The sequence below is a fragment of the Callorhinus ursinus genome, unplaced genomic scaffold (assembly GCF_003265705.2).
Source record: "Callorhinus ursinus isolate GAN/ISIS: 27379988/994484 unplaced genomic scaffold, GSC_fseal_2.0 scaffold1, whole genome shotgun sequence".
Lineage (NCBI taxonomy): Eukaryota > Metazoa > Chordata > Mammalia > Carnivora > Otariidae > Callorhinus > Callorhinus ursinus.
In genome coordinates, this window is record NW_027397063.1 from 136,871,575 (window position 1) to 136,895,460 (window position 23,886).

General features: G+C 44.1%; 1 protein-coding gene across 2 annotated transcripts in view; it reads left to right on the forward strand.

Moving 5' to 3' along the window:
- Window positions 1-22,002, forward strand: part of CMTM8 (CKLF like MARVEL transmembrane domain containing 8) — a 109,926-nt gene extending 87,924 nt beyond the window's left edge. Inside the window, exons 2-4 of one of the 2 annotated variants that reach the window (XM_025870653.2) lie at window positions 8,956-9,129; window positions 19,591-19,707; window positions 21,286-21,740. In XM_025870653.2, the coding sequence (XP_025726438.1) occupies window positions 8,956-9,129; window positions 19,591-19,707; window positions 21,286-21,369 (375 nt within the window). In that variant the 3' untranslated portion in view covers window positions 21,370-21,740. Of the gene's footprint in view, window positions 1-8,955; window positions 9,130-19,590; window positions 19,708-21,285 lie in introns of both variants that reach the window. The other variant, XM_025870660.2, reaches the window with a different exon arrangement.
- The last annotated feature ends 1,884 nt before the right edge of the window (window positions 22,003-23,886 follow it).

Genomic DNA, 23,886 nt, shown 5'->3' on the forward strand with positions numbered 1-23,886 from the left:
CTCGATTTTATGTGTTTAACTAGTAACTTTCTGTTACCATCTGTCTTAGCTTGGGCTGCCGTAACAATAGTCCGTAGACTAGGTAGCTTCCACTTACAGTTCAGGATACTGGAAGTCCACGATCAAGGTGCTGGTAGGGTTGATGTCTGGTAAGACCTTTCTCCTTGAGTTACAGACAGCTGCCTTCTTCCTGAGTCCTTACGTGACTTTCCTTCAGTGCACGTGCAGGGGTGGGGTGGGGTCGGGGGTGCTTTCTGGTACCTTTTCTTATAAGCATTGATCCCATCCCTTTCCTTATGACCTCACCTAAACCTAGGTACCTCTTAATGGTCCTATCTCCAAATACCATCACATTGGAGTTCAGGGCTTCAACATATGAATTTTTTTTGCATGGGGGACACAATTCAGTCCAGAGCACCACCCCCATTATTTCCCTTCTCCGTGTTATAATTCATTTAAGTCAATGTTTAGTGTTTGTTATCTCTATGCAAATATTATTTAGGGTGGAGTGCTGTAGTGAACACCTAACTACAAACAACTGTTGTAGATTCTTTTGGTTTTTACCGAAGTTAATAACACAATACTGTTGTTTCTATTGCTGTTTCCATTTGCTTAGGTTTTTTGTTTTTGTTTTTGTTTTGTTTTTGTTTTTGTAGCTAATTTGTCTCACATTTTTCCTATAATAGCCTCTCGGGAAGGGTTCCCACAAGGGCAGTCACATCAGATCATCACAGTCTAATTTTTATCCTGGATGAATTTCTCCTGGGGACCTCGCTTCACCTTGGAATTCCCTCTACTTTGTGTTGGCCTGAATTTTTTGTTTCCTGGATCCCTTATCTTCCTGTTTCTTAGTTTCCTCCCTCATTTTGGTGGAGCCAGTTTCCTAACTGCCTCACCAGGTTAAAGAGAAAGTAAAACGACATAAAGCAGGTGGTGATCGCCTTTGCAATGCCTGTCTTCTGAGTCACCGTCCCAGGCTGGCCCAGGATACCTGTCCTGCTTGATTTCCCCTCCTCCTGGGGATTGCCCTCACCTCCCTCCTGTGTTAACTCTAAGTCTAGACTATGTTTCCTTTTTAGAGTTTGTGCCCTCATTTTGGTGAGTCATAGCCAACTTTGCATGTCTGGGGGAAAAAAAAATGTATTCTCCTCTTGCTCTTCATTGATAATTTTCCTGGGTAAATGTATGGGTTAGGAATCATTTTCCGATTTGAAAGCATTTGCCTGTGTCTTCTAATATCCTATTGCTTTTAGTAAAGTTGAAAAGCTATTCTTTAAAAAAAAAAAAAAAAAAGCTATTCTTGTTTCTGATCCTATTCAGGTCTGTAGGTGACCTGTCCTTTGGTCGTTTAAAAAATCCTTTCTTTGTACCTGATATCCTGAAATTTCATGATGTACCTTTTCCATTTGTGTCTATTTTCATCCATTGTGCTGGCTTCTCAGGGGAGCCCTTTTGTGTAGAAATTCATGTCCTTAAATTCTGAGGTTTCTCGAGTTATTTTGTGGCTGATTTCTTTCCCTCTTCTGTCTTTAGCCTCTGTCCCTGGAACGTGTCATTCGGATAGTTGACCTCCTTCCTGAACCTGTCCTCTAATTGTCCTCTCTTCCTGGTTTGTTTTTTTTTTTTTCATCTTTTTGTCTTCTTACTATCTTTTCTAGTAGGTTTTCTCAATTTTATCATGTAACACTTTCATGGGGTCTTTAATGTCTGCTATCCTATGTGTCATTTCAAAAGCGAATTTTGTTCCTAAAGGACTATTTGTGTCCTTCTGGGAACCTGTTTCTGGTTCACTACTGTAATATCGTTTCTCCCTGAGGATACTGATCTTTTTTTCTCCTTCTTCAAAGTTACTTTCTTCCAGTTTGGTTTTTTGATCTCAGTTCTCTGCCCCATTATATGGGCTTTTTTGTCATCATAGATCTGGTAATCTTGGTTGTCTGCTTATGTTTTAAAAAATGCAAAGCTGTTCGGATGCTCTAAGCACATAGATGGGGCTTATCAACCTTGAACTCCATTGTGGACTGACCAGGCCAAGCTGTGTGTTGGTGAATCCCCAAGGTCTTTTCTCTTGTGCGAGTGAAGGCTTCGCTGCCAGTGCCCTAAGAACCCAATGGAAGGGAAAGGTTAGGGATTGAGAGGTTGGGGAAGTCTTCACACCAAAGAGTCATTGCAGTCTCTTATTTCAGCATGATACTCAAAGCTTCAACTGTGCCCTTCAATCCCGAGACCCCCCCCTTTTTTTTTAACCTTCTTTAGAGTGGTTCTCAATCAGGGGTGATTTTGCCTCCTAGGAGACACTTGGCAGTTTCTGGAGACAAATTTGATTGTCATTAAGAGGGAGATGGGGAACTTGCTGCTAGCATCTAGCAGGTAGAGGCCAGGGATGCTGCCAAGCATCCTGTACAGGGCGGCTCTCAACAACAAAGAGTTGTTGACCCCCTGAGTCAACAGGACTGAGGTTGAGAATTCCCTACCTAGAGAATAAACTTACAGACCAATCACAGAGGTGGGGCAATCACCTGGTAACTTAGAGTAGGGCGGAAGGTTAAGACATGGCTTCTTTCTTGCTTTCTCGCCTTACTTCCTTCTTTTTCCTCCCTTCCTTCCTTCCCTCCCTCCCTTCTCTCTTATCCCTATGCCCAGTTTGGGTCTTGAACTCATGACCTCAGGATCAAGAGTCACACGCTCCACTGACTGAGCCAGCCAGGTGCCCCCCCCCCTTTTTAAGTGATCTAGGACCCAGCTACTTTCAAACAGCTCTCCGCAAATCCTCCTCACTTGAGCCATCCCCTCTTCTCTCTCGGTCCCTGTCCCAGGCCCAGAGATGCCTGAGTCTTTTCAGACCTTGCAGCAAGCGTGGTTGGGTTCTTTACTTTCCCCATCAACCAGCTTAGTTAGACTCCAGCCTCCTCACAGTGGCCAAATCTGTTATCCTTCATCCATATGTGTCCCAGGCTTCTAAAACTGTGTTGCTTTTGTCTCCTTTCCTGTTCATCCCATTCTCGTGATAATTTTAGAAGCATTTGGGGAAGAAGCAAAATTAGACTCATGTGTTCAATCTGACATCTTTATCCAGAAGCCTGAAATACATGCTGAAGCTACCATGGCTGGCACTGGTATAGCCGTCTCACAGATGAGCCAAATAGAATAAAGATTCCAGAAACTGACCCAGCATATGAAGTCGCCAACGCCTGATAACAGATCAATCGACTAGCTGCTAGAAAAAAAATAAAATTGGCCTTTCCTCGCCCCATATAGAGAACGCAATTCTAGTTGGATTAACGCCCTGAACATATATACAAGCTGTAAAAAAATATAGGAGAATATTTGCATAATCCTGTGTTGAGGAAGACCTTCTTAGGCAGGTGGGAATAGAAGAAGGCTTGAAGGGGGACCAATTACGGAGACGTTTAAAACTTCCGTATGACAAAAGACTCTGTTTAAAAAAAAAAAAACAGTTAAAAAACAAACCTGGATGGGGAAAATATTGCCCAATATGTAGTTGGTTACCATGCCTCTTCTGTAAAGACCTTTACAAATCAGGAAGAAAGTGGTTTTTTAAAACATATCAATAAGTAAGGAAGGAGCTCAATAAATAAGGAAGGAACTCGAGGTGGCTAATAAGCGTTTGAAAAGGTGCTATATCATCCTCACCACTAATCAGGAAAATGTAAACTAAAAGAAAAAGGGTACTATACATCAGTGGTTCTTAATGTGTGGTCTCTGGACCAACAGCATCAGCACCACCTGGGGACTTGTAGACCTACTAAAAAACCTCGGGAGAGTGGGACCCAGCCCTCCATGGTTTAACAAGCTGGGCAGGTGATCCGTGTAGCCGGGAGAATGAACAAACGACGTTCAGTGTCATGCTTGAATCTCCCTGTGCTGAGTGAAAGAAACCAAACACAAGAATACATACTGTAGGATTCCATGTATATGAAGTTCAGAAACAAGCAACACTAATCTAGACTGTGGGAATCAGGACGATTGTTACCCTTAGATGAGGGAAGGAGTGACCAGAAGTGAGAATGGAGCCTCCAGGCACTGGTCACCTTCCGTTTCTTGGTGTGGATGCTGGTTATTAAGGTTTGTGCAGTTCGTGAAAATTCATTGAGTTGTTCAGTGCAGATTTGTACGTTTTTCTCTATGCTGCAATTCAGTGAAGCAGGGCAAGGTAAAATGTGAGATCTCTCTCTTTTTTTTAAGATTTTATTTTTAAGTCATCTTTACACCCAACATGGGGCTTGAACTCACGACCCCAAGATCAAGAGTCTCATGCTGTACAGACTGAGCCAGACAGGTGCCCCAAGATCTCTTTTTTTAAATTCAGGTTTTAAATTATTTAAAATATGGGAACTCAGGGTCGAAGGGAAAAGCATGCTTTAGTACAATTAGTACAAGGCTTGGATGAGTAAGTTGGCAGTACCTCTAACATTTAAAATAGCCTAGAAATTCTGCTTCTCAGGATCCTTCCTGGGATTCAGGTATATATTATAAGAATGTTCCCTGGGCATTTTTATATAAGCATAAAAGAGACAACCTAAATTGCTCTCAATTGGGAACTTGTTACATGAATTATAGAAAACTGGGCAACTGTCAAAATTGGCATAGGTCGGTGTGTAGTAGCACGAAGGAGGTCCCCCATGATACTGTTCATGGAGAGAAGCAAGTCATAAGCACCGTGTACAGCTTGATCCATATTTTCAAGAGAGAAAGAAAAGGATGTACAGATGGTAGTTACAGATTCAAGGAAAAGAATTTAAGAAAGGTAGATTTAAAGTTTTTATATTGGTTTCTCTTGAGAATTTACAACTGGTGGATGGGGGTTGTTGCTTCTTTGTATATTTTTTATATACTTTCTATATTTCTGTGTTTATTTTTACCTGCCTTTATCACTTTGGGAATTTTTTTTAAGTCTTAGGTTTACCATTCAAAAAAGTCTTAGCCTAAAAAAAATGCTCATCAGTGAAAAAAAACAAACAGTATTTTTGTAGTCTAAGCAAATAAAGATTTAAAGTTTGTCTTAAGCAAATAAAGATCTAGAGTTTGTCTTAAACACACACACACACCCAGCAGGAGATGACTAACATTTTTGTAGAGTGATTTTCATCAGTATTGGTTATAGTGAGAGACAAAAGGCTTGCTTCTTATTTCTGTTACCTAGGAAATTCACTTGGGTAGAATCCTTTTTCTTGACAGGGGCGTTCTTTTAACTGTGTTTGCTGATGAGGTCATGGGTCAGGTATTCCTGCTCTTTGAGAGATAGCTCAGTTAATGATATTGTCCCTTTGTGTAAAAGATGACCACTGCTAGCACATTAGACAAAGCGTCTCTAGACAGTGGACCCTGCTTGCTTTAATAATGAAAAACGCATTCAGAGCCAAGAGCTGTTAGGTGAGCCGGTCTAGCCGGACACAAACTCCTGCTGGAGACTTAAACCCTTGCGTTCCCCTGGGGAAACGACCTAACCCTGTTTGCCGTGTTATGTTTCACAGCAGTTATGTTTCCTCTGTGCATCATCAAAAAAGGGCCATTCTGACCTTTTCAGTTTGAAGCAAGAACCCCGTGATGTTATTTCAGACCCCACCGTGCTGGATTACATCTAACTACCAGTCTCACTGATCCAATGAGTATCACATCTATGTGTGTAGATTACCTGTCAGTTATGATGAATTCAGGCCCGAAACCCCATTAGTGTGAGGCTTAGCACTTTCTGGAATTCTATCTCATTTTGTACATCTTCACTTTTGATAAATTCTGCTGCCACGAATGTAAGCATAAAAGCACATCTCCATTAAGCATTGCTTTGGAATTTATATACAATATCAAAGAGATAAAAGGAACAGCAACTTTCAACTCTAAAGAGGGGAAGCAGCAACATTTGGAGTCTGTTTTGTGCTCCCCAGCACAGCAACCAAACTGTAGCAGAGAGGTGGGCTTCTCGCAGTGAGCCGTGTACAATGTCCCTTGGAAACCTGTCTGAGGGCTTCATGGCCTCACAGTAAGTCTTCCTTCTTAAAGAGGGGCCTGCACCCTTGTGCTTGCAGCATCCGCTTTTCCCCATCTGGAGGTCCTGGCCACCTCAGGCTGGGTAGGTTGAAAACTGAGCTCAGGAGCTGTGGTAAAGATCAGCCCCTTCACCTGGTCCTGTTTCATTGTTCAGGTGAGGAAGTGACAGCCCTTGTACGCATCATACATCTTTCCAGAGACTCTGCGTGGCTTTCCACTCTATCCTAACCTACTAAATCTATTCGAGTCCTGGCCCAGCCACTTTGGAAGTGTGTCTGAAATTCCCTCACTTCCCAATATTCACTGCCACCATCCTGGTCTTGAATACATCATCTTCTCCCACTAGGACTATTGTGACAGTCTGTGAGCTTGTCTCCTCCCACACACCCCCTCTTCCCCTCCACGTGCCTATTCTCCCCAAGCAGCCAGAGTGGTATTGTAACCAAACTAACGTGCATTTGCTCCTTGGTGAGACTCAGATGGAAACCACACCAGGTGGAGTTGTCACACAGCAAATGAGATCACGGAGAATCCCTCCCAAAGCCGTGACTCCCTGAGCAAGGGTGAACGGGTTCCTTTTATTTGGGGTTAGGATGAATATTTGGATTTGTAATTGCATGTAGAGGGGAGCATAAGGCTGCGCATGCACCTTAAGGAAACCTGCCTAAACATACGTTGTATGTTATATAAATGAGGCTGGGCTCCTCCTTGGAACTTGTGTGGAGATTTCTTTTTTTTTTTTTAAAGATTTTATTATTTTTGTGAGAGAGAGAGAGAGAGAGCATGTGAGTGAGCATGAGCAGGGGAGAGAGGCCGAGGGAGAAGGAGACTCCCCACTGAGCAGGGAGCCCAATGCGGGACTCAATCCCAGGACCCTGGGATCATGACCTGAGCCTAAGGCAGACGCTTAATGGACTGAAGCCACCCAGGTGCCCAGAGATTTAGTATTATAATGAGGTAAAGGTACCTGTCAGTCATTCCCTGGGTCCCTCCATGGTCTCTCTGCAGAGGCGTGAGTGGGGGTTAAGTTCAAACTGATCTGGGGGTCTGGGCCACCAGAACTCTTTGGGCAGTCGCTGTTTCTTGAGGGGTAGTTTCAGTTTTCATCACAGGATGTTATACCCATCAGGTCTTCTACCTCAGTTAAGAGATAAGCTAGAAAGAAGAGCTTAAGAAGAATATGGGACAAAGGTCAGTAGGTACAAGCAGGTGAGCAGTAAAAGTCAGGTTTTGGGGTCTAATTTACCTTACCTACCAGGTAAATTAAAAATTTACCCTGGTCCTATCACTCTCTTGCTCAAACCCTGTCACCCGCCTAGGAGAAGGTACAAAATTCTTAGGCCACCTGGGCCCATATAATCTGACCCACCCCGACCTCTCTTAACATTTTGCACCAATGTCCTAACTTAGTATACTTCTTTTTTATAGGTTCTAGAAGGCAGCAAAGCCCCTCCCTGCTCTGGACCTTTGCCCATGCTGTCTTCTTGCTTAACTCTCGCTAGCTCTTACTGGGTCTTAAGGTATTCTTCAGCATGGCCTTCCCTGACCACTTCCCATGCTTGCAACAAGGGTATATCTCTCTATTATATACCCATATCATACCCTTCAATTTCCTTCATAGCATTTTTTACAATTATAATTATTCAGATATTTCCCCCCACTAGACTTTAAGTTATGAACAGCAGGGTCTGTTCAATGTGTGCCCCACCCATCCTTAGGGCCTGATAGCAGGAAGCCTGGCAGAGTTTAGTGCTTTCAAGGGTTAAACAAATAAGTGAAAACAATCTTCCTAGATTTGTGATTAAAATTCCTGTAGTAATTTGTTCCGTATGCCACAAAGAAAGCTAAAACAGAATTATTTGTCCTGAGTCTTATCAGCTAGAGCCTGCCCTGACTCCTGGGGATATGGTTTGGATACTAACTTTTTCATGACCTAGGCATAAAGTCCTGGTCCCTGGAAGGTGCTGGAATGCGAGATGCATCCTTTGCTCTGGCCTTCCTTTGTTCAGGACTAAAGATGCGCACAGTTCAGATCAGTTTCTTTTCCCCTGATGAAATCTTCCTCTAGTCAATTGGTGACATTGATTTGGCTTTGGGTTTGGTCTTAGTCATCAGCAGTGACGATTTGGATGGCTCTTGCTGGAATAAATGCACAACTTATGTTAAAATGCTGAATGCCGGTGTCTGCACTGGGCCCCTGTGTGTTCTCCTTTCTGAAGGCTCTCTCAGGCCATGTGTTACTTGCCATCTGCGGGGGGAGAGGGGCAGCGGTGGCAGGTGGGGAATCCTCAGAGGTTCATCCCTTGAGAGCAGATCAGTTCCATGGACCACCTCAAGTGGACCTGCAGTCTTGTTCCTTGACAAGCATCAGCCTGTGAGCAAATTCCAGCCACAGGTGTGTGTAGCACGTCCCCTCGTAGTATTTTAAAAATCGTTATTAGTGCTAACATTTAAAAATTAAGATTATCATGTACAAACTTGACTTTCTGTGTTTTCTTGAGGGGAAAAAAAATAAAAGGAAGATCTAGCAAAATTGACACACAACCGGGGAGCCTGCCTGGCCCAGTCAGTGGAACATGTGACTCTGGATCTTGGGGTCATGAGTTCAAGCCCTACATTAAGGGCTAGAATTTACTTAGAAAAAGATTGGCCCACAGCAGTTGGCTGGAGCTGAGTAGAGACTGCCCCTTACAAAAGACACCGTTTTTCTTGTTTTCTGGTCTCTCTTCAGCCTACCATGTTCATCTTTTGTACCTTCCTGGCATTTGTGGGCACGTGAGTTTGCAACCCCTGTTTTGTATTCATAAGTCACGTGTATGTGTAAATATGAACAAATGCTATAAATGACACTCTGTATAATTGTTTTTTTTTTCTCTGTCCCTGCTTCCTTCTTTACTTTCTCCTTGTGTCTCCGTTTTCTTTCAAACTGCCTCTGCCATTTTACAGGTTCTGGGACTGCTGGTGTGGACACTGATCGCTGGAACTGAGTACTTCCGGGTCCCTGCGTTTGGCTGGGTCATGTTCGTAGCTGTATTTTACTGGGTCCTCACCGTCTTCTTCCTCATCATCTACATAACAATGACCTACACCAGGATTCCCCAGGTGCCCTGGACAACGGTGGTAAGGAAGCCAGGGACTGAACTTTGTCCTTCCTAGTCCTTAGTCCAACAATTCAGGATTGTCTCTCTGCCGGCAAAGCAGGGGACAAAGCCAGGGGGAACCTAACACAGCAGGTGTTTTATGCCTGAGTGTGGAACTGGGCATGTTGGAAGGTCTAGGAATTTCTTTTAGGCAAAAATAGCAAACCAGTTCTCAGAAGACTGAATGAAGAGAAATTCAGTTCTTCATTAGTTCCTCATAAACACCATCACCTGGAAATAAGTACATCAAGGCACCAGCCTCGGCAGATCTCACTTCCTTTAAACCCCTCCTGGGGCCATGACCTTGGCCCTTTGTGCACAGAGCTCTTTGAGGTTGGGATGCACAGTGTGTGCAGAGTTAGAATGAAAAACAAAACTGCTGTTAGAATAAATAGGTGTCTTCATATTTGGAAGCAAGTGCGGTCATGGGTGATTGGATGTTTGTCCTGGCTCCGGGCACCATGGTGGGTGCGGCATAAACTACGGGGAACACACAGTCTGGGATGAAATAGGTAAGAAAAAGTTCTTCTCTTAGTCGGCTCTGGCGCCATAACAAAATACCATAGACTGGGTAGCTTAAATGACAGAAATTGATTTCTCATACTTGTAGAGGCTGGAAGTCCACAATCAGGTGTCAGTAGAGCTGGTGAGACTCCCTTCCTGACTTGCAGATGTCTGCCATCTTTCTGTGGCTTCACGTGGATGGGAACGGATGCTGTCAAGAGGATCCCACCCTCTTGATCTCATCAAACCCTAATTACCTCTCAAACGCCTCATCTCCAAATACCATCACGTTGTCAGTCAGAGCTTCAACGTGTGCACTTGGGGGGACACAGACATTCAGTCCATAACATTCTGCCGCTGGCTGCCCCAAATCATGCTCTTCTAACATGCAAAATACATTCATTCCATCTCAACGTCCCCAAAAGTCTTAACTCATTCCAGCATCAACTGAAGTCTAAGATCCAAAATTTCAACTAAATATCATCTAAATCAAGTATGGTGAGATTGGAGGTACAGTTAATCCTGAGGCAGAATTCCTCTCCAGTTGCGAGCCTGTGAAACCAGACAAGTTATGTACTTGTAAAATACAGTGGTGGGACAGGCACAGGATTAGATGGTCCCATTCCAAAAGGGAGAAATAGGGAGGAGGGATGGGGTGGCGAGTCCAAGGCAAGCCCAAAACTTACAAGGCAAATTCCATGGGATCTTAAGCCTCCAGGATAAGCCTCTTTGGTTCAGTGCTCTGCCCTCCAGGCCTACTGGGGTGGCATTGTCACCCCTATGCGTTTGCAGGGTGACCCTGCCCCTGAGGCACTGGGGTGGGCACGTCCTGGCTCACAGAAACCAGAGAGGCAGCCCAAACCTTTGAAACTGAGGAGGAACCAGCCTGCCCCCAGGGCTGATGATCTCTGAATCAGCCTTTGGGTAACTCATTCTTTTTTCTTAAAGATTGGCGCATATTCACAGCCAAATGGCTCTATGGTTCTATGTATAGATTCCAAGAAGCTCAACAGTACTCCTTTATTTTGTCCCAGCTTCACCCCTTTTCATTCAAACTAACAGTGTTTCACCAGTATAATCCCTTACCTGTTCCTGGCTTCTACTGACACATGATTAGATCTGTGGTTCGCAAGTGGTTTGCACCCATGATCTCTTTATCAAATGGTTGTTTGGCTACACCTGTACTGTTCTCTTCAGAACAAGCTTTTTCTTTTTCTTTTTTTTTTTTTAAATAGATTTATTTATTTGAGAGAGAGTTGGGCGGGGGGAGGAACAGAGAGAGAGGGAGAGAGAGAGTCTGAAGCAGACTCCATGCCGAGTGCACAGCCCAACACAGGGCTTGATCCCATGACCCCAAGATCACAACCTGAGCTGAAACCAAGAGTTGGATGCTCAACCAACTGTGCTACCCAGGAACCCCAAGTTTTCTTATTTTTTTGCAATATGGATAGGCTGAGAATTTTCCAAACCTTCACGTTCTGCTGCCTTTTTGCTTAACAATTTCTTCTTTAATTCACCTCTCTCCTTGTGCATTTTACTATAAACAGGAGGAACCAAGCCGCTCCTTTAACACTTTGCTTAAAAAATCTCATTTAAATATCCAGTTTTTTGCTGGCAAGCTCTATCTTCCATGAAGCACTAGAACACAGTTCAGCTAAATTCTCTGCCACTTTATGACAAGGATCACCTTTCCTCCAGTTTCCAAAAACATGTTCCCCATTCCATTTGAGATCTCTCCACAATGGCCTTTAACATCCATATTTTTAGTAAGATTCTGTCTGTGGTTATTTATGCATTCTCTAAGAAGATGGAAGCTTTGTCTTAACCTCTTCTTCCTAAGTCCTCACTGGAATCACCTTCAACATCCATAGTTCTAGTATACTCCTCAAAACTCTCCAGCCTTTACTTATTATCCAGTTCCAAAGCCAGTTTTATATTTTTAGATCTTTGTTACAGCACCCCACTCCTGGTTCTAAAATCTGTCTACCCCACTCTCGATATAAATTCTAGATTAGTCAGAGTTCTCTAGAGAAGCATAGGCATTAGGGTGTGTATGTGTGTGTGTATATATAAAGAGATTTACTAGAAGGAATTGGTTCACATGATTGTGGAAACTAAGAAGTCCCAAGATCTGCTGTCCACAAGCTGGAGACCCAGGCACGCTGATGATGTAGTTCCAGGCTGAGTCCAAAGGCCTGAGAACCAGGGAACCTGATCCTCTAAGTTCTAGTCTGAAAGGCACCAGGCCTGAGACCCAAGAAGACCTGATGTTTCAGTTCAAGCCCAAAGGATGCAAAAAAGACTGATGTACCAGCTCAAGGTAGTCAGGCAGGAGCAGTTCCCTCTTACTCAGCCTTGAGCACCTCAGAGTAACAGTCACATGGGAATACCAGGTGAGGGCATATAGTCCAAGGGACCTGGGGGAATGTAAGGAATGCTGTTTTGGAAAAAGAGGGGTCTTAAAAGGATGTCTTGAGCAAAGTGCTTGTGAACTTGGAAGAAGAGAACTTGGAAACTGTCACAGGAGAGCAAATGGGTAAAATGTGGGAATGAGTGGTACCTTTCATTCCACTCCTGCTGAGTCTCAGGTCCTAGGTATGCTGTCTGGATCAGGGCTTGGCAAACTTCCTCTATACAGGACCAGACAGTAAGTATTTTCTCCTTTGGAGGCTATGCAATCTCTGTCACAACTACGCAACTCTGCTTGCAGCATGAGATCAGCTGTAGACAATTTGCAAATGAATGAACATGATCGTCTTCCCAGTAAAATTTTATTCCCCAAAACTGGCTGTGGGCCAGATTTGGCCTGTGCCCATAGTTTACTGACTTCTGCTCCAGATCATCTCTGGTCTCTCTCTTCTCTAAGCCTAAAACACTTCTCACTGATTTTTTACATTAGAAATTTTAAATTTTAAAATATTTAAAGATATTTTAATACATTAAAATTTTAAAACATTAAAGATTGGGGCACCTGGGTGGCTCAGTTGGTTAGGCGACTGCCTTCGGCTCAGGTCATGATCCTGGAGTCCCAGGATCGAGTCCCGCATCGGGCTCCCTACTCGGCGGGGAGTCTGCTTCTCCCTCTGACCCTCCCCCCTCTCATGCTCTCTCTCTCTCTATCTCATTCTCTCTCTCAAATAAATAAATAAATAAATCTTTAAAAAATAAAACATTAAAGATTGATTTATTTATTTTAGAGAGAGAGAATGGGAAGAGGGGCAAAGGCAGAGGGAGAGCGAGAATCCTCCAGCAGATTCCCCACTGAGGGGTTCCATCCCAAGACCTTGAGATCATGACCTGAGCGGAAATCAAGAGTCAGCCACTTAACCACCTGAGCCATCCAGTGGCTTAAAATTTAAAATGTAGATTTAAAATTTTAAGATAAATTTTAAAATGTAAAAATAAAATGTTTAAATAAAAATTTAAAATAAAAAATTATAATTTTAGGGGTGCCTGGGTGGCTCAGATGGTTAAGCATCTGCCTTTGGCTCAGGTCGTGATCCTGGGGTCCTGGGATCAAGCCCCACATGGGGCTCCCTGCTGAGTGGGGAGCCTGCTTCTCCCTCCCCCTCTGCCTGCTGGTCCCCCTGCTTGTACTCTCTCTCTAATAAAAAAAAATAAAAAATCTTTTTAAAAAAATTACAATTTTAATATTAAAAAATTAAAATAATGCTCTAGCTTGGTCGGTAGAGCATGAGACTTTTTTTTTCTCCTAAGCAATAACATTTAATTTACTCATAAATTTGTAATTTGGGAAAGGCTCAGCAGGACAGTATATCTCTGCTTCCTTAGTCAGCTGGGCTGACTTGAAGGTGGTTGGAGGCTGGAATCATCATATGTCTAGCAGTTGATACCACCTGTCAGTGGGACCTCTGGCCAGAGCCAGGGCCAGAATACCTACACATGACCTCTCTGTGAACCTGCTTGGATGGTCCACAGCCTGGTGGCTTGGGTTCCAAAAACTATACATTTTTTCATTCTTTATTTAAATTCAGTTTAGTTAACATATACTATATTATTAGTTTCAGGGGTAGAATTTAGTGACTCATCATCTGTATATAACACCCAGTGCTCATTCCATCAAGTGGAGCATGAGACTCTTGATCTTGGGTTTGTAAGTTTGAGCCCCATGTTAGGTGGAGAGATTACTTAAAATTAAAAAAAAAAATTGAAATTTTTTTTTAAAGATTTTATTTATTTGACAGAGAGACACAGCAAGAGAGGGAACACAAGCAGGGGGAGTGGGAGAGGGAGAAGCAGGCTTCCCACTGAGCGGGGAGCCCGAAGCGGGGCTCCATCCCAGGACCCTGGGATCATGACCTGAGCTGAAGGAAGACGCTTAACGACTGAGCCACCCAGGCACCCCTGAAATATTGCTTTTAATGGTACTTTTTTTTTTTAAATAATGCTCCCTTCTGGCACTTCCTAGTTTTAAAATGCTTTGATTTGCATGATCAGAATTTATCATCATGAAGTGTGTCCCCATTTTATAAATAAGAAAATTGAGATTTAGAGCCTCATGACTTTGCCCAGATGCACACACAGCTGGGGTCCATCTCTCTTGACTTCCGTCCAGCATTTTTTCTTATCTTGTCCCACTCCAGGCATGCCTCTCCCTGAGTAATAAATAAGAACCCCAACCAGCTCAGAAGACCAGGACTTGTAGGTCCTTTAGAGTTGTTTAATCCTTCATCTTTTTTTTTTTAAGATTTTATTTATTTGTCAGAGAGAGGGAAAGAGAGCACAAGCAGGGGGAGTGGCAGGCAGAGAGAGAGGGAGAAGCAGGCTCCCCCAAGCAGGGAGCCCAATGTGGGGCTCAATCCCAGGACCCTGGAATCATTACCTGAGCCGAAGGCAGATGCCCAACCGACTGAGCCACCCAGGCGCCCCTGAATCCTTCATCTTATCAAGCAAGACCGTCAGCCTCCACCTTAGTGGTTACACACTCACATGTGTGTAAAATTCCAGGGGCGCCTGGGTGGCTCAGTCGGTTGGGCATCTGCCTTCGGCTCTGGTAATGATTCCAGGGTCCTGAGATTGAGCCCCACATTGGGCTCCCTGCTTGGGGGAGCCTGCTTCTCCCTCTCTTCTCTGCCTGCCACTCCCCCTGCTTGTGCTCTCTTTCCCTCTCTCTGACAAATAAATAAAATCTTTAAAAAAAAAGATGAAAGATTAAACAACTCTAAAGGACCTACAAGTTCTGGTCTTCTGAGCTGGTTGGGGTTCTTATTTATGTGTAAATTAAGTGTAAATTCAGTGAGTGTTGAATTCTCGCCACCAAGACACAGTTTTTGGGCATCTTAATCAACTGGGGAATATTCTTCACTTCCCGGAGAAATAAATTGGAAAGGTGCTCTCAGAATTGTTAGATTTCTGTTGTTTATTTCCCTCCCTAAGGCAATCCAGAAATCTGGGCTTTTGTGTGAACTCTTTCACTTTTAAAATATTTTTAGCCAAATTTTAAAAACTTATTTTGTTGCCAGCAGCTGCTACAGGTCAAACATGTCTGACTTCGGGTTGGGGGGTTTTTATTTCCTGCTCTGAGAAGCCCCTTTGCGACCTCTCAAAGCATTTTTGAATGGGGTAAGCAGTGTTACCTGGATATCCAAAGTGGGATCTGGGAAAAGTTTTCATGTGTAACAACTAAGGTCTCAGATCTTTATTACCTGTGCCCAGCAGAACCTCTTGCAGGAACAGACTGGTTCAGATGCTGGCCCTCTCTGTATGTCCTACACTAACCGGAGCATGGCAAGGATCAGGCCAACCCAGGACTCTGCTGAGGCAGCTGATGGGCTTCTGGTGCCAGAGTGAGCCTTGTAGAATCTTACTGCTCAAAGTGTAGTCCCTGGACCAGTAGCATCACATGGGAGCTTATTAGAAATCTTTGGTCCTGCCCCAGACCTACTGAATCAGAAGCTCTATAGAGGGTGTGGCAATCTCTATGAGAAGCTTCCCAGATAATTCTTAGGCACCTAAAGTGTAGGAAACACTGGTTTACAGATAATTATAGGTCCACACCCCTTCCCTGGAACCTTTAGGCTGGATATGTTTGCAATCACAGTTTTTTTTTTTTTTTCAAATTTTAGAAAGAAGTAATCTGGTGCATTTATTACATAAGGTGAACCCTCCCTCTGAGTCTGGGGGCAACACTGTAATCAGACATGTTAATGTTTCTGCAAGAACACCTGCATTTTCCTGCTAAGAGGAATGCTAAAGACTGCATTGCCCCTGTGTCAGTGCAAGCCAGCTTTTGCTGCCTAATGACTTTGGGATTTACATTTGGTTGTCAGAGCATTTGAGGAATCTAAGATTAAAGAAGAGGGATCAGTAGACCTGGTTTTAGTCCCCTGGGAGCTTGGCTGGGAGACTGCCCATGGAACACTGCAAAAACCAGAGTCTCATAAGTTTTGCCTTTAGCTCTTTGCTTGACAAGGCATGAGCTTTGCACTGGACTTGGCTTGACAATAGGCATTTTTCTTATTGCATCTGAGGAGAATACAGGTGCAGAGTTACTATGTCCATCCTTAACATGGAGCGGGAACCACAGCAGGTTCCCGCGAGCACCTCTGAGCTCCTGGGCAATATCATTTACCCAGAGAGGCTGCAATGAATGCTTTCTGACAAATCTGATCTGAGCTAAAACTTCAAAGCAATACAGGCTGTCCTCCTCAGAGCACTAAGCACCAGGACCTCCACAAATTCTGAGGATTTGTCCTCTGCAACTCCTCCCTGTTGGCTTCATTGCAAGCACTCTGAGCAGTACTGGCCACAGGGCACAGGGCGGAGGGCGAGGCCTCCTTCTGTTGGCAACATCAGCCACCATTTATGAAACACCTGTGTGCCAGAGGTCAGGCTGGGTCCTTCGTGCCTTACAGCATTTCACCTCACACTAACTGCAAAGAGGGAACCGATTATTTCTGTTTGGCAGGTAAAGAAACAGACGCTGAGAGGATTTTGATAGGAATAGGGCGCAGGTCCCTGGATGCCAACCACAGTTGTCCACCCTGGAGTCTGCTTGGCTCTCAGGGGACACGAGTGCCCTGGTTCCAACCTTCAGGAATTCTCTGAAACTGAAAGAACCTACCTCCCCTCTACTGGGAAGGGATGAGATGTTCTTAGCAGTTAGGCTTGGTCAGTTGTGGATACCAATAATACAATGTGGAGGGTCAACAAGGGGGCTAGCTGCTTGAGGGTTTTTATCTATGGGTGCCTTTATATGGGGGAAAGGACATTTTATACCAAAGAGGGATCGAATTTCAGAAGAGAATAGCCTCCCTCCACCTTCTCCCAAAAAGGAACAGTTGGAAACCTTTTGTAAGACACCGTATTTGTTCTCTGTTCCCTGGGGCCCAGGGGTGGTTTGAGAACTGGCATGGGAGTTGGAGGGGCTCCCTGATCGTTCAGCTTGAACAGTCTCGGACTCGGGTCCTATTTCTCGAGAGCAGTACAATCTGTGTTTCTGTGAAGCTCAGTGCTATTCCGGAGCCCGCTGAAGTGTCGCCGTTGCCCTCCTTCCCTTCTGTAGCCACACAGATCTCTTTTTTTAACCTCTATAACAATCTCAGATCCGGGTTCTTTGCCCTTCTTTTTTCTTCCCTCTCTCCACCTATTTTCACTAGGTTCCCACTCCAGGCATTCTTCAGACATACTTACTTTGGGAGTCCTAGGAAGATGGTGGGAGCCAGCAGGTTCGGCTCTGAGGTAGCAAAATGGAGGCTGTGAGAACCCGTTGGGACCCCTCGGGGTGGTGTGTGGGGGAAGGAAGCCCTTCCCCACTTCCCTCCAAGGGAAATAGAATTTCTCATTTCCTTGGAAAAATGGATTGGGCCACACTTAGTGTGGAGCCGTGTCCCCACTCCCTCTCCAGCCCTTCACCCACACGGCAGAGGGGACAAGGCCCGGGCCTGTGTCCAGGTGGTCCTGGCCAGGCTGGCCTCCCGGAAGCTCTCTCATTCATCTCTCTCCTTGTATGGGGACTGGACATGCATGGGTGCCCCCAAATACATGTTTAAAGACGTTCCTCACAGCAGTGTTGGTAATCCCGAGAAAGCTAGGAACATCAAATGCCCATCACCAGGGGAAGAGTTAAATTCTGAGGTATTTGTGTCATGACAAGAAATGAGGTCCATCTGTTTGGACTGACAAGTAAAATTGCCCTTGGTATCTTTCTCAATGAAGGAAAAAATCCGAACAAAACAGAAAACCCCCCGCTGAGATGCCTGACTATATGGCTCTGTTTGTATGAGATTGGGTGGTTGTTTATATCTCAAAGGAAAGGGTTGAGGTGAAAGGAGTAGACTGACTTTTTACTCCAGATTGTTCTGTCCAGACGGGATTTTGTTTGGTTACCATTGACATGCATTACCTTTTCATTTTTTTCTTAAGCCTTTTAATGTTTGAGATGTACTACATGGCTAATTTATTAAATAAATACCGCCACCTGTAAAAGGCCACAAAACAAAAACTAAAGTCTCACACCCCTCAGAGGTAACTACATTGAACTGTTTCAGCATTTAAAAAAAAAAAAAAAGTAGGAAGTCCTTTACTTGGCAAATAGCAAATGTGCAAATCTCTAGAGGTAATGTGAAATGAAAAAAAAAAAAAACACTAGATTTTTTAAAAAATGCACAGATGTGTTTCTGGACCAAAACCCCCCACAACCAGCAAACATAATGAATCACCAGGGAAACCAGGACTTCGTGGGGACACATGTCTTTTTTTAAGACTTAGTTATTAGAGAGGGAGAGAGAGAGTGAGGGGGAGGGGCAGAGGGAGAGGAAAGGAAGAGAGAGAATCTCAAGCAGACTCCCTGCTGAGTGGGGAGCCCAATGCAGGACTTGATCCCCGGACCCTAAGATCATGACCTGAGTCGAAATCAAGAGCCAGACACTTAACCAACTGAGCCACGCAGGCACCCCAGGGGACACGTTTCTTATGGCAGATGAGCATGCTGGGCAGCCTGAATCCTGGGACTGACCCTTATCATAAAGTTTAATCTCCTTAACCCAGAACAATATAAGTAAAGTGTGGAGGTGGTAAGAGGGGATACACAACCCACCTCAGAAGCACCTGCATCTGGAAAATTCTATGTGCCTTTCTCCTAGAAGAAAAAGATACTTCTTCCCGCCTACCCCTACCCATTCCTGTCTCTCTGAATGACTGAGGGAGAGCTGTAAGACCATGGGGGGCCTACTCCTTTGGTTTTCTGCATCGGTTTTGCCCCACCCCATCCCCACCTCTCACCCTTGTTCAGATGGGGTCAAGTTTGGCACATTTCACAGTTTGATTTCCTAGAGTTTAAATATAACTGAAAACCAAGTACCTACTTGGATTTATACCTCTCTCTTCTCTAAGAATAGGAAAAAATAAGATGAAGCCAGGAGTGAGATTAGTTCCCAAAGGGCTCCGTTAATATGTATAATCTTCTTTTCATTTTTAAGAACTTGCTGCTGGGATTGAGGAGTTCACCTAAATGTCCCCTCCCCTGCTTAGGCTGGGGAATAGATCAGCTGGGCCTGCTTTGGGAAGAGCTATCTCGCAGCTCTGGGTCAGGGACAGGTGCCGAAAGGCTGTGGCTGCTGGGGCCCCCCAGGTGCCTGCCTTCCTCAGCCAGTAGGTCACCAAGGCTGAAATCTGAATGAAGCAAGGATCAAGAGCAAAATGAGAGAGAGAGGTGGCCGAAGGGAAAAGCAAGGCGGCCTGGGTGTCTTGGGGGCAGGTGAGGGGTGTCTGGGTGTGCTGTGTAAAAAGTTGGTAGGAAGCCCCCTCCTCCTGGAGGCACTGATGAGCTGCTTCTCAGAGCCCTCATCCCTGCCCCCTCCAAGTGTCCAGATGCACCCCTTACCACACGTGGCATGCAGGTCTGGCCACTTCAGAGATCCAGAGGTGCCCAGATCTTCCACGCTCCCTGACCACTCCACCCCTCTATCTCCTCCAGGGTCTGTGCTTTAATGGCAGTGCCTTCATCTTATACCTCTCAGCCGCTGTGGTGGACGCATCTTCTGTCTCCCCCGAGAGAGACAGCCACAATTTCAACAGCTGGGCAGCCTCATCGGTGAGTGAGCAAGCCCCTTCACCTGCCCCACCTCCTTCCTGCATGGTCAGGGTCACGATTTCCTCCTCCCAGTGGGGCTGGGGATCCAGGAGAAGGACCAAGTTATCTGTAGGGGCGGGAAAGCCTCACCTGCATTCTTGACACTGGCAATTAACTTGTTGGTTTGAAAGCATTAGAAACTACTGGGGCCTCCTGATGGCCTGAAGTGCACAGAGGTTAAAAGACCCAGCTTGAGTAAAAGCCAAATAGCTGGAACAAAATAAGTATTCGAGGAAGAAAAAATATTTGAGGCACTCTAAGAATAATTCTGCTGACTACAGTTCAAGTGGGGAGACAGTTGCAAAAAAAAAAAAATGAGCACACTATGATTCTATTTTTACTTAAGAAGTGGAGATGTTTGTTTATGCGATGCGAGTGCCTGGGAAAGCATACATGAACAGAGGTTCCTTCCAGAGACTGTGGTTGGTTGATGAGGGGAGAGCCTGAGGGGCTTCTGCTTTTTAATTTATGTGCTTCCACAGTATTTACATATTTAAACCATTAATGTGTATGGTAGTTCTGATTTTAAAAACTAATTTTAGAAGTTTCTCTGAGATTGGCCTTAAAATATTCCATTCCCAAAAGAAGTAATTGGCAGGGGTTTGGGGGGCAGTTAAACAGGAATACCAAAATGATCATGTTAAAACTGATTGATGATACACAGCCGTTTATTATATATATATATATATATTTTTTTTTTTTTAAGTGGGCTCCATGCCCATGTGGAGCCCAACATGAGTCTTGAACTCACGACCCCAAGCTGAGATCAAGAGTTGGGACACTTGATCAACCCAGGCCCCCCTTTCCCTATTTCTTATATTCTGATATTTATATTCAAAAATCTCTATCTAAAGGTAGAGAGCATGGTGCACATGGTTCAGTCAGTTAAGTGTCTGACTCTTGATCTCAGCTCAGGTTTTGATCTCAGGGTCGTGAGTTCAGCCCCACATTGAGCTCTATGCTGGCCGTGAAGCCTACTTAAAAAAAAAAAAAATTTAATCACAAGCTTTAGCAGCACTAAGCTCAAGCTATCATACAGCAAGAATCAGCCAGACCTGGGCAGTGGCTGCCCCTTCAGAGGGACCTGCTTTTTCCCTGCTCACCGTTCACACCCTGTGGGTTCATCGCTTCCTCCCACCCACTCAACTCCTTTATGTAACTGACCCTATGGCAATCTGAGGTTAAGCCCTGGTCTAAAATTGTCTATACTAAATTAGGAATACATGTGCTTTTCTCAGATACACACCACCATATTCACCCTGAAGTGAACACCCTGTGGTTATTTGAGCAAAACTACAAGCTTTCCAGATATGTTTCAAAAAGAAAAACAAAAAACAAAACAAAACAAAACCCCAAACAACCAGCATAGCCAGAGATCATTTCAGAAGGAAGGTAATTGAACCAATAAAACAATTTTAGATGAGAAAGCCTGGAGTCAAGGGATGCTATGAGTGCCTGATTCAATGGAGGTGAAATGATAACTTTCGCTAATTAGAATGTGCCCTAAGCCCTCTTTCTATTATGCTCTGTTTTCTCCAGTTCTTCGCCTTTTTGGTCACCATTTGCTATGCTGGAAACACATATTTCAGTTTTATAGCTTGGAGATCCAGGACCATACAGTGATTTGCCATTTTGAGAATTAAACAGGAGAAAGCAGGAAGAATCTCACTGTAAAAAAACAGCAACAACAAACTGTAGGTATAATGTATATTTCCAGAGAATTATATTTAACTAATGTTTTTATATACTTAGTTAAATTTGCTCACAGTGGTTTGTTACAATTAAACTGGATACTTATTTGCAAATTGTTGTAGCCATATAATGAACTCTTAAATATCTTATTCATGTCTTCATGGACCTTATTTTCTTAGACAATGTATAAATAGATAAATTGCTAATGTTAAGACTGTGTCGAGTTTGTAAACCTAACTTTTAAAATGCCAGATTCTTTTCTGATTAAATGTTTCAAAATCTTGGGTAAGGTGTCTGATTTGAGAAAGGAGACCTACTGCCAAAGCCCAAGGTTGGGTGCTGTGGGTAAATCTTCATCCTCACAAGGCTGCCCAATTGTAGTATTGCCCAGACACCCTTGTCCACAGCCACCGGGCCCGGGTAGTAGGAGAGACCCTTCTCCCCGAGACTGGGGATCATCAGTGGCCATGATTCTCACATGCTAACCAGTTGACCCAGAAAGCATGTAATGAGACACTGGCCTCGCAGTTCGGTAATAAACTCATCCTAAGTGATGGTGCTAAGTGCCCAGACTGATGTGCTGTGTGGCAATTTTTTCCTAATACATATTAAAATAAGTGCATAACCATTAAGCCGATAAATACTTGCATGTACCTTAAGATACTTGCTGACCACAGCGACGCGTGTACCGTACTTTGTGGAAAACACCTGACCCCACGTCTCCAGTCTCCAGAACTAATATTTTGTGGCACTGTTATGAGATACCATCAGATGGTGGGAAGAACCCTAGGCAGCAAGGCAGATGTGTATTTAGAGGAAGTGTGTTGAGGCAGTATGGTTCTTGCTGGTACGGCAGTGTATCTTGGCTGATTTTTCAACATGGGCTTCTTTTGAAAAACAAAAAACCACAGAAACATTAGTATAGTTGATGACAGTGAAAAATCTTAGTTGCGTACTCTGTGGGCATAACTCCTGTGGCCTCCACTCTCCTGTGAGCAATGCTCTTTCTTACTGCTGCTAGTTGTTTGGTAGGTCTTCTTGCTTAACCGTAAGTTCTTATCCAAGTTCTGTTTACCTCTACGTAGGAAGGTTAGGATTTCTTCAGCGTCTAACACCCACCCCAGACCCATCCACAGTTCTGGATCCAAATAGGTAGTGGGGAGGGGGGCACCCAGAACAAGGTGAGTGTAGAGACCCAATGTGTGGGAGTGGGTGGGTGTTGGGGGTACAGGAGGCCAGTCTGAGTCCAACGTGCAGATGATCAGGGCTGCAATCCGAGGGAAGTTGCCTCCCTCGCCATCACTAGGACAGCCTCCACCTCACCCATTTTGCAAGAGAAGCTGAAATACTAGTCAGAATTTGTGTGCTCTGCCTCTCTGTTCATCTCTCCCTCTCACTCACAGAGGCATATTCACCTTCCATGTACTCAGTGGGTGTTTTAAGCACTTTGTATTGCAACCAGAGCTCCACACAAGGCAGAAAAACTGTAACCTCCAGATGGGTCTGTTTCTGGAAACTTCTGGAAACAGCCGTCAAGAAATAAGCCTGTTTTATGTCCTCCCCACCCCCTGTGGGGTGTGTGTGTGATTTTTATAATCATGGCCCCATTTATAGGAAGTAACTTCTACGGTGAAAAGTTCCATAAACCACTTTGAAATATTCTCCAAAAAGACTACAGCTATAGGTCTTTTTTGAACCAGTAGAATCGGAGATTGAACCAGTAGAATCGGAGAGACCGGTTTCAAGAGAACAGTACTCATTTGTGTCCATGCAGGAGTGTTTGTTGTTTGTATGTGTGGTTTCTCGGAGCTTGACCATTTGTGTGATCCTGAGAGTTTGCCAAAAACACAAAACAAAACCCAGAAAAACATAATTTTTTAACTGAAAGGAAATTCTTATTTCCTCTTTTGAATACTGACTTTGTTCATGAATTTTTAAGTGTGGGTTTTTAGACAACAAAATGATTCTCTTGTTCAGATGAAGCTATAAGTTTTGAACTGCTTCAGTTTTTCTCCTAAGAAAGAAAAACAAACAGCCACATGTGCTACACCCAACATAACAAAAAGAATAGGCTTCTGGGGTTTGAAAAATATTAGTACAAGGATAGTATACAACGTGCTTAAACTGTTCTCTGGTATCTCTGCTCACCATCTGCCCTCCCCAGACCATCATGCCCTTTTTGGTGGAGCTTGGTGGGTTTTGAGTTTGATGCATTTACCCACTTATGGCCAATCAATGACACACTTTAGGCAATTAATCTCTCTCCATTGCAAGGTCCAACTCACAGCCCCAAAAGATAAATATCTAGCCAATATTTGAAAACTATAAGAAAACCTAGAGACAAGACTGTTCAATATCAATTATTTTTGTACATTTAAAAGTCGCTGCTTTCACAGAAAAATCCCTTCAGGCTATCAGCCCACAAAAAGGTTTAAATACATAAAGTTC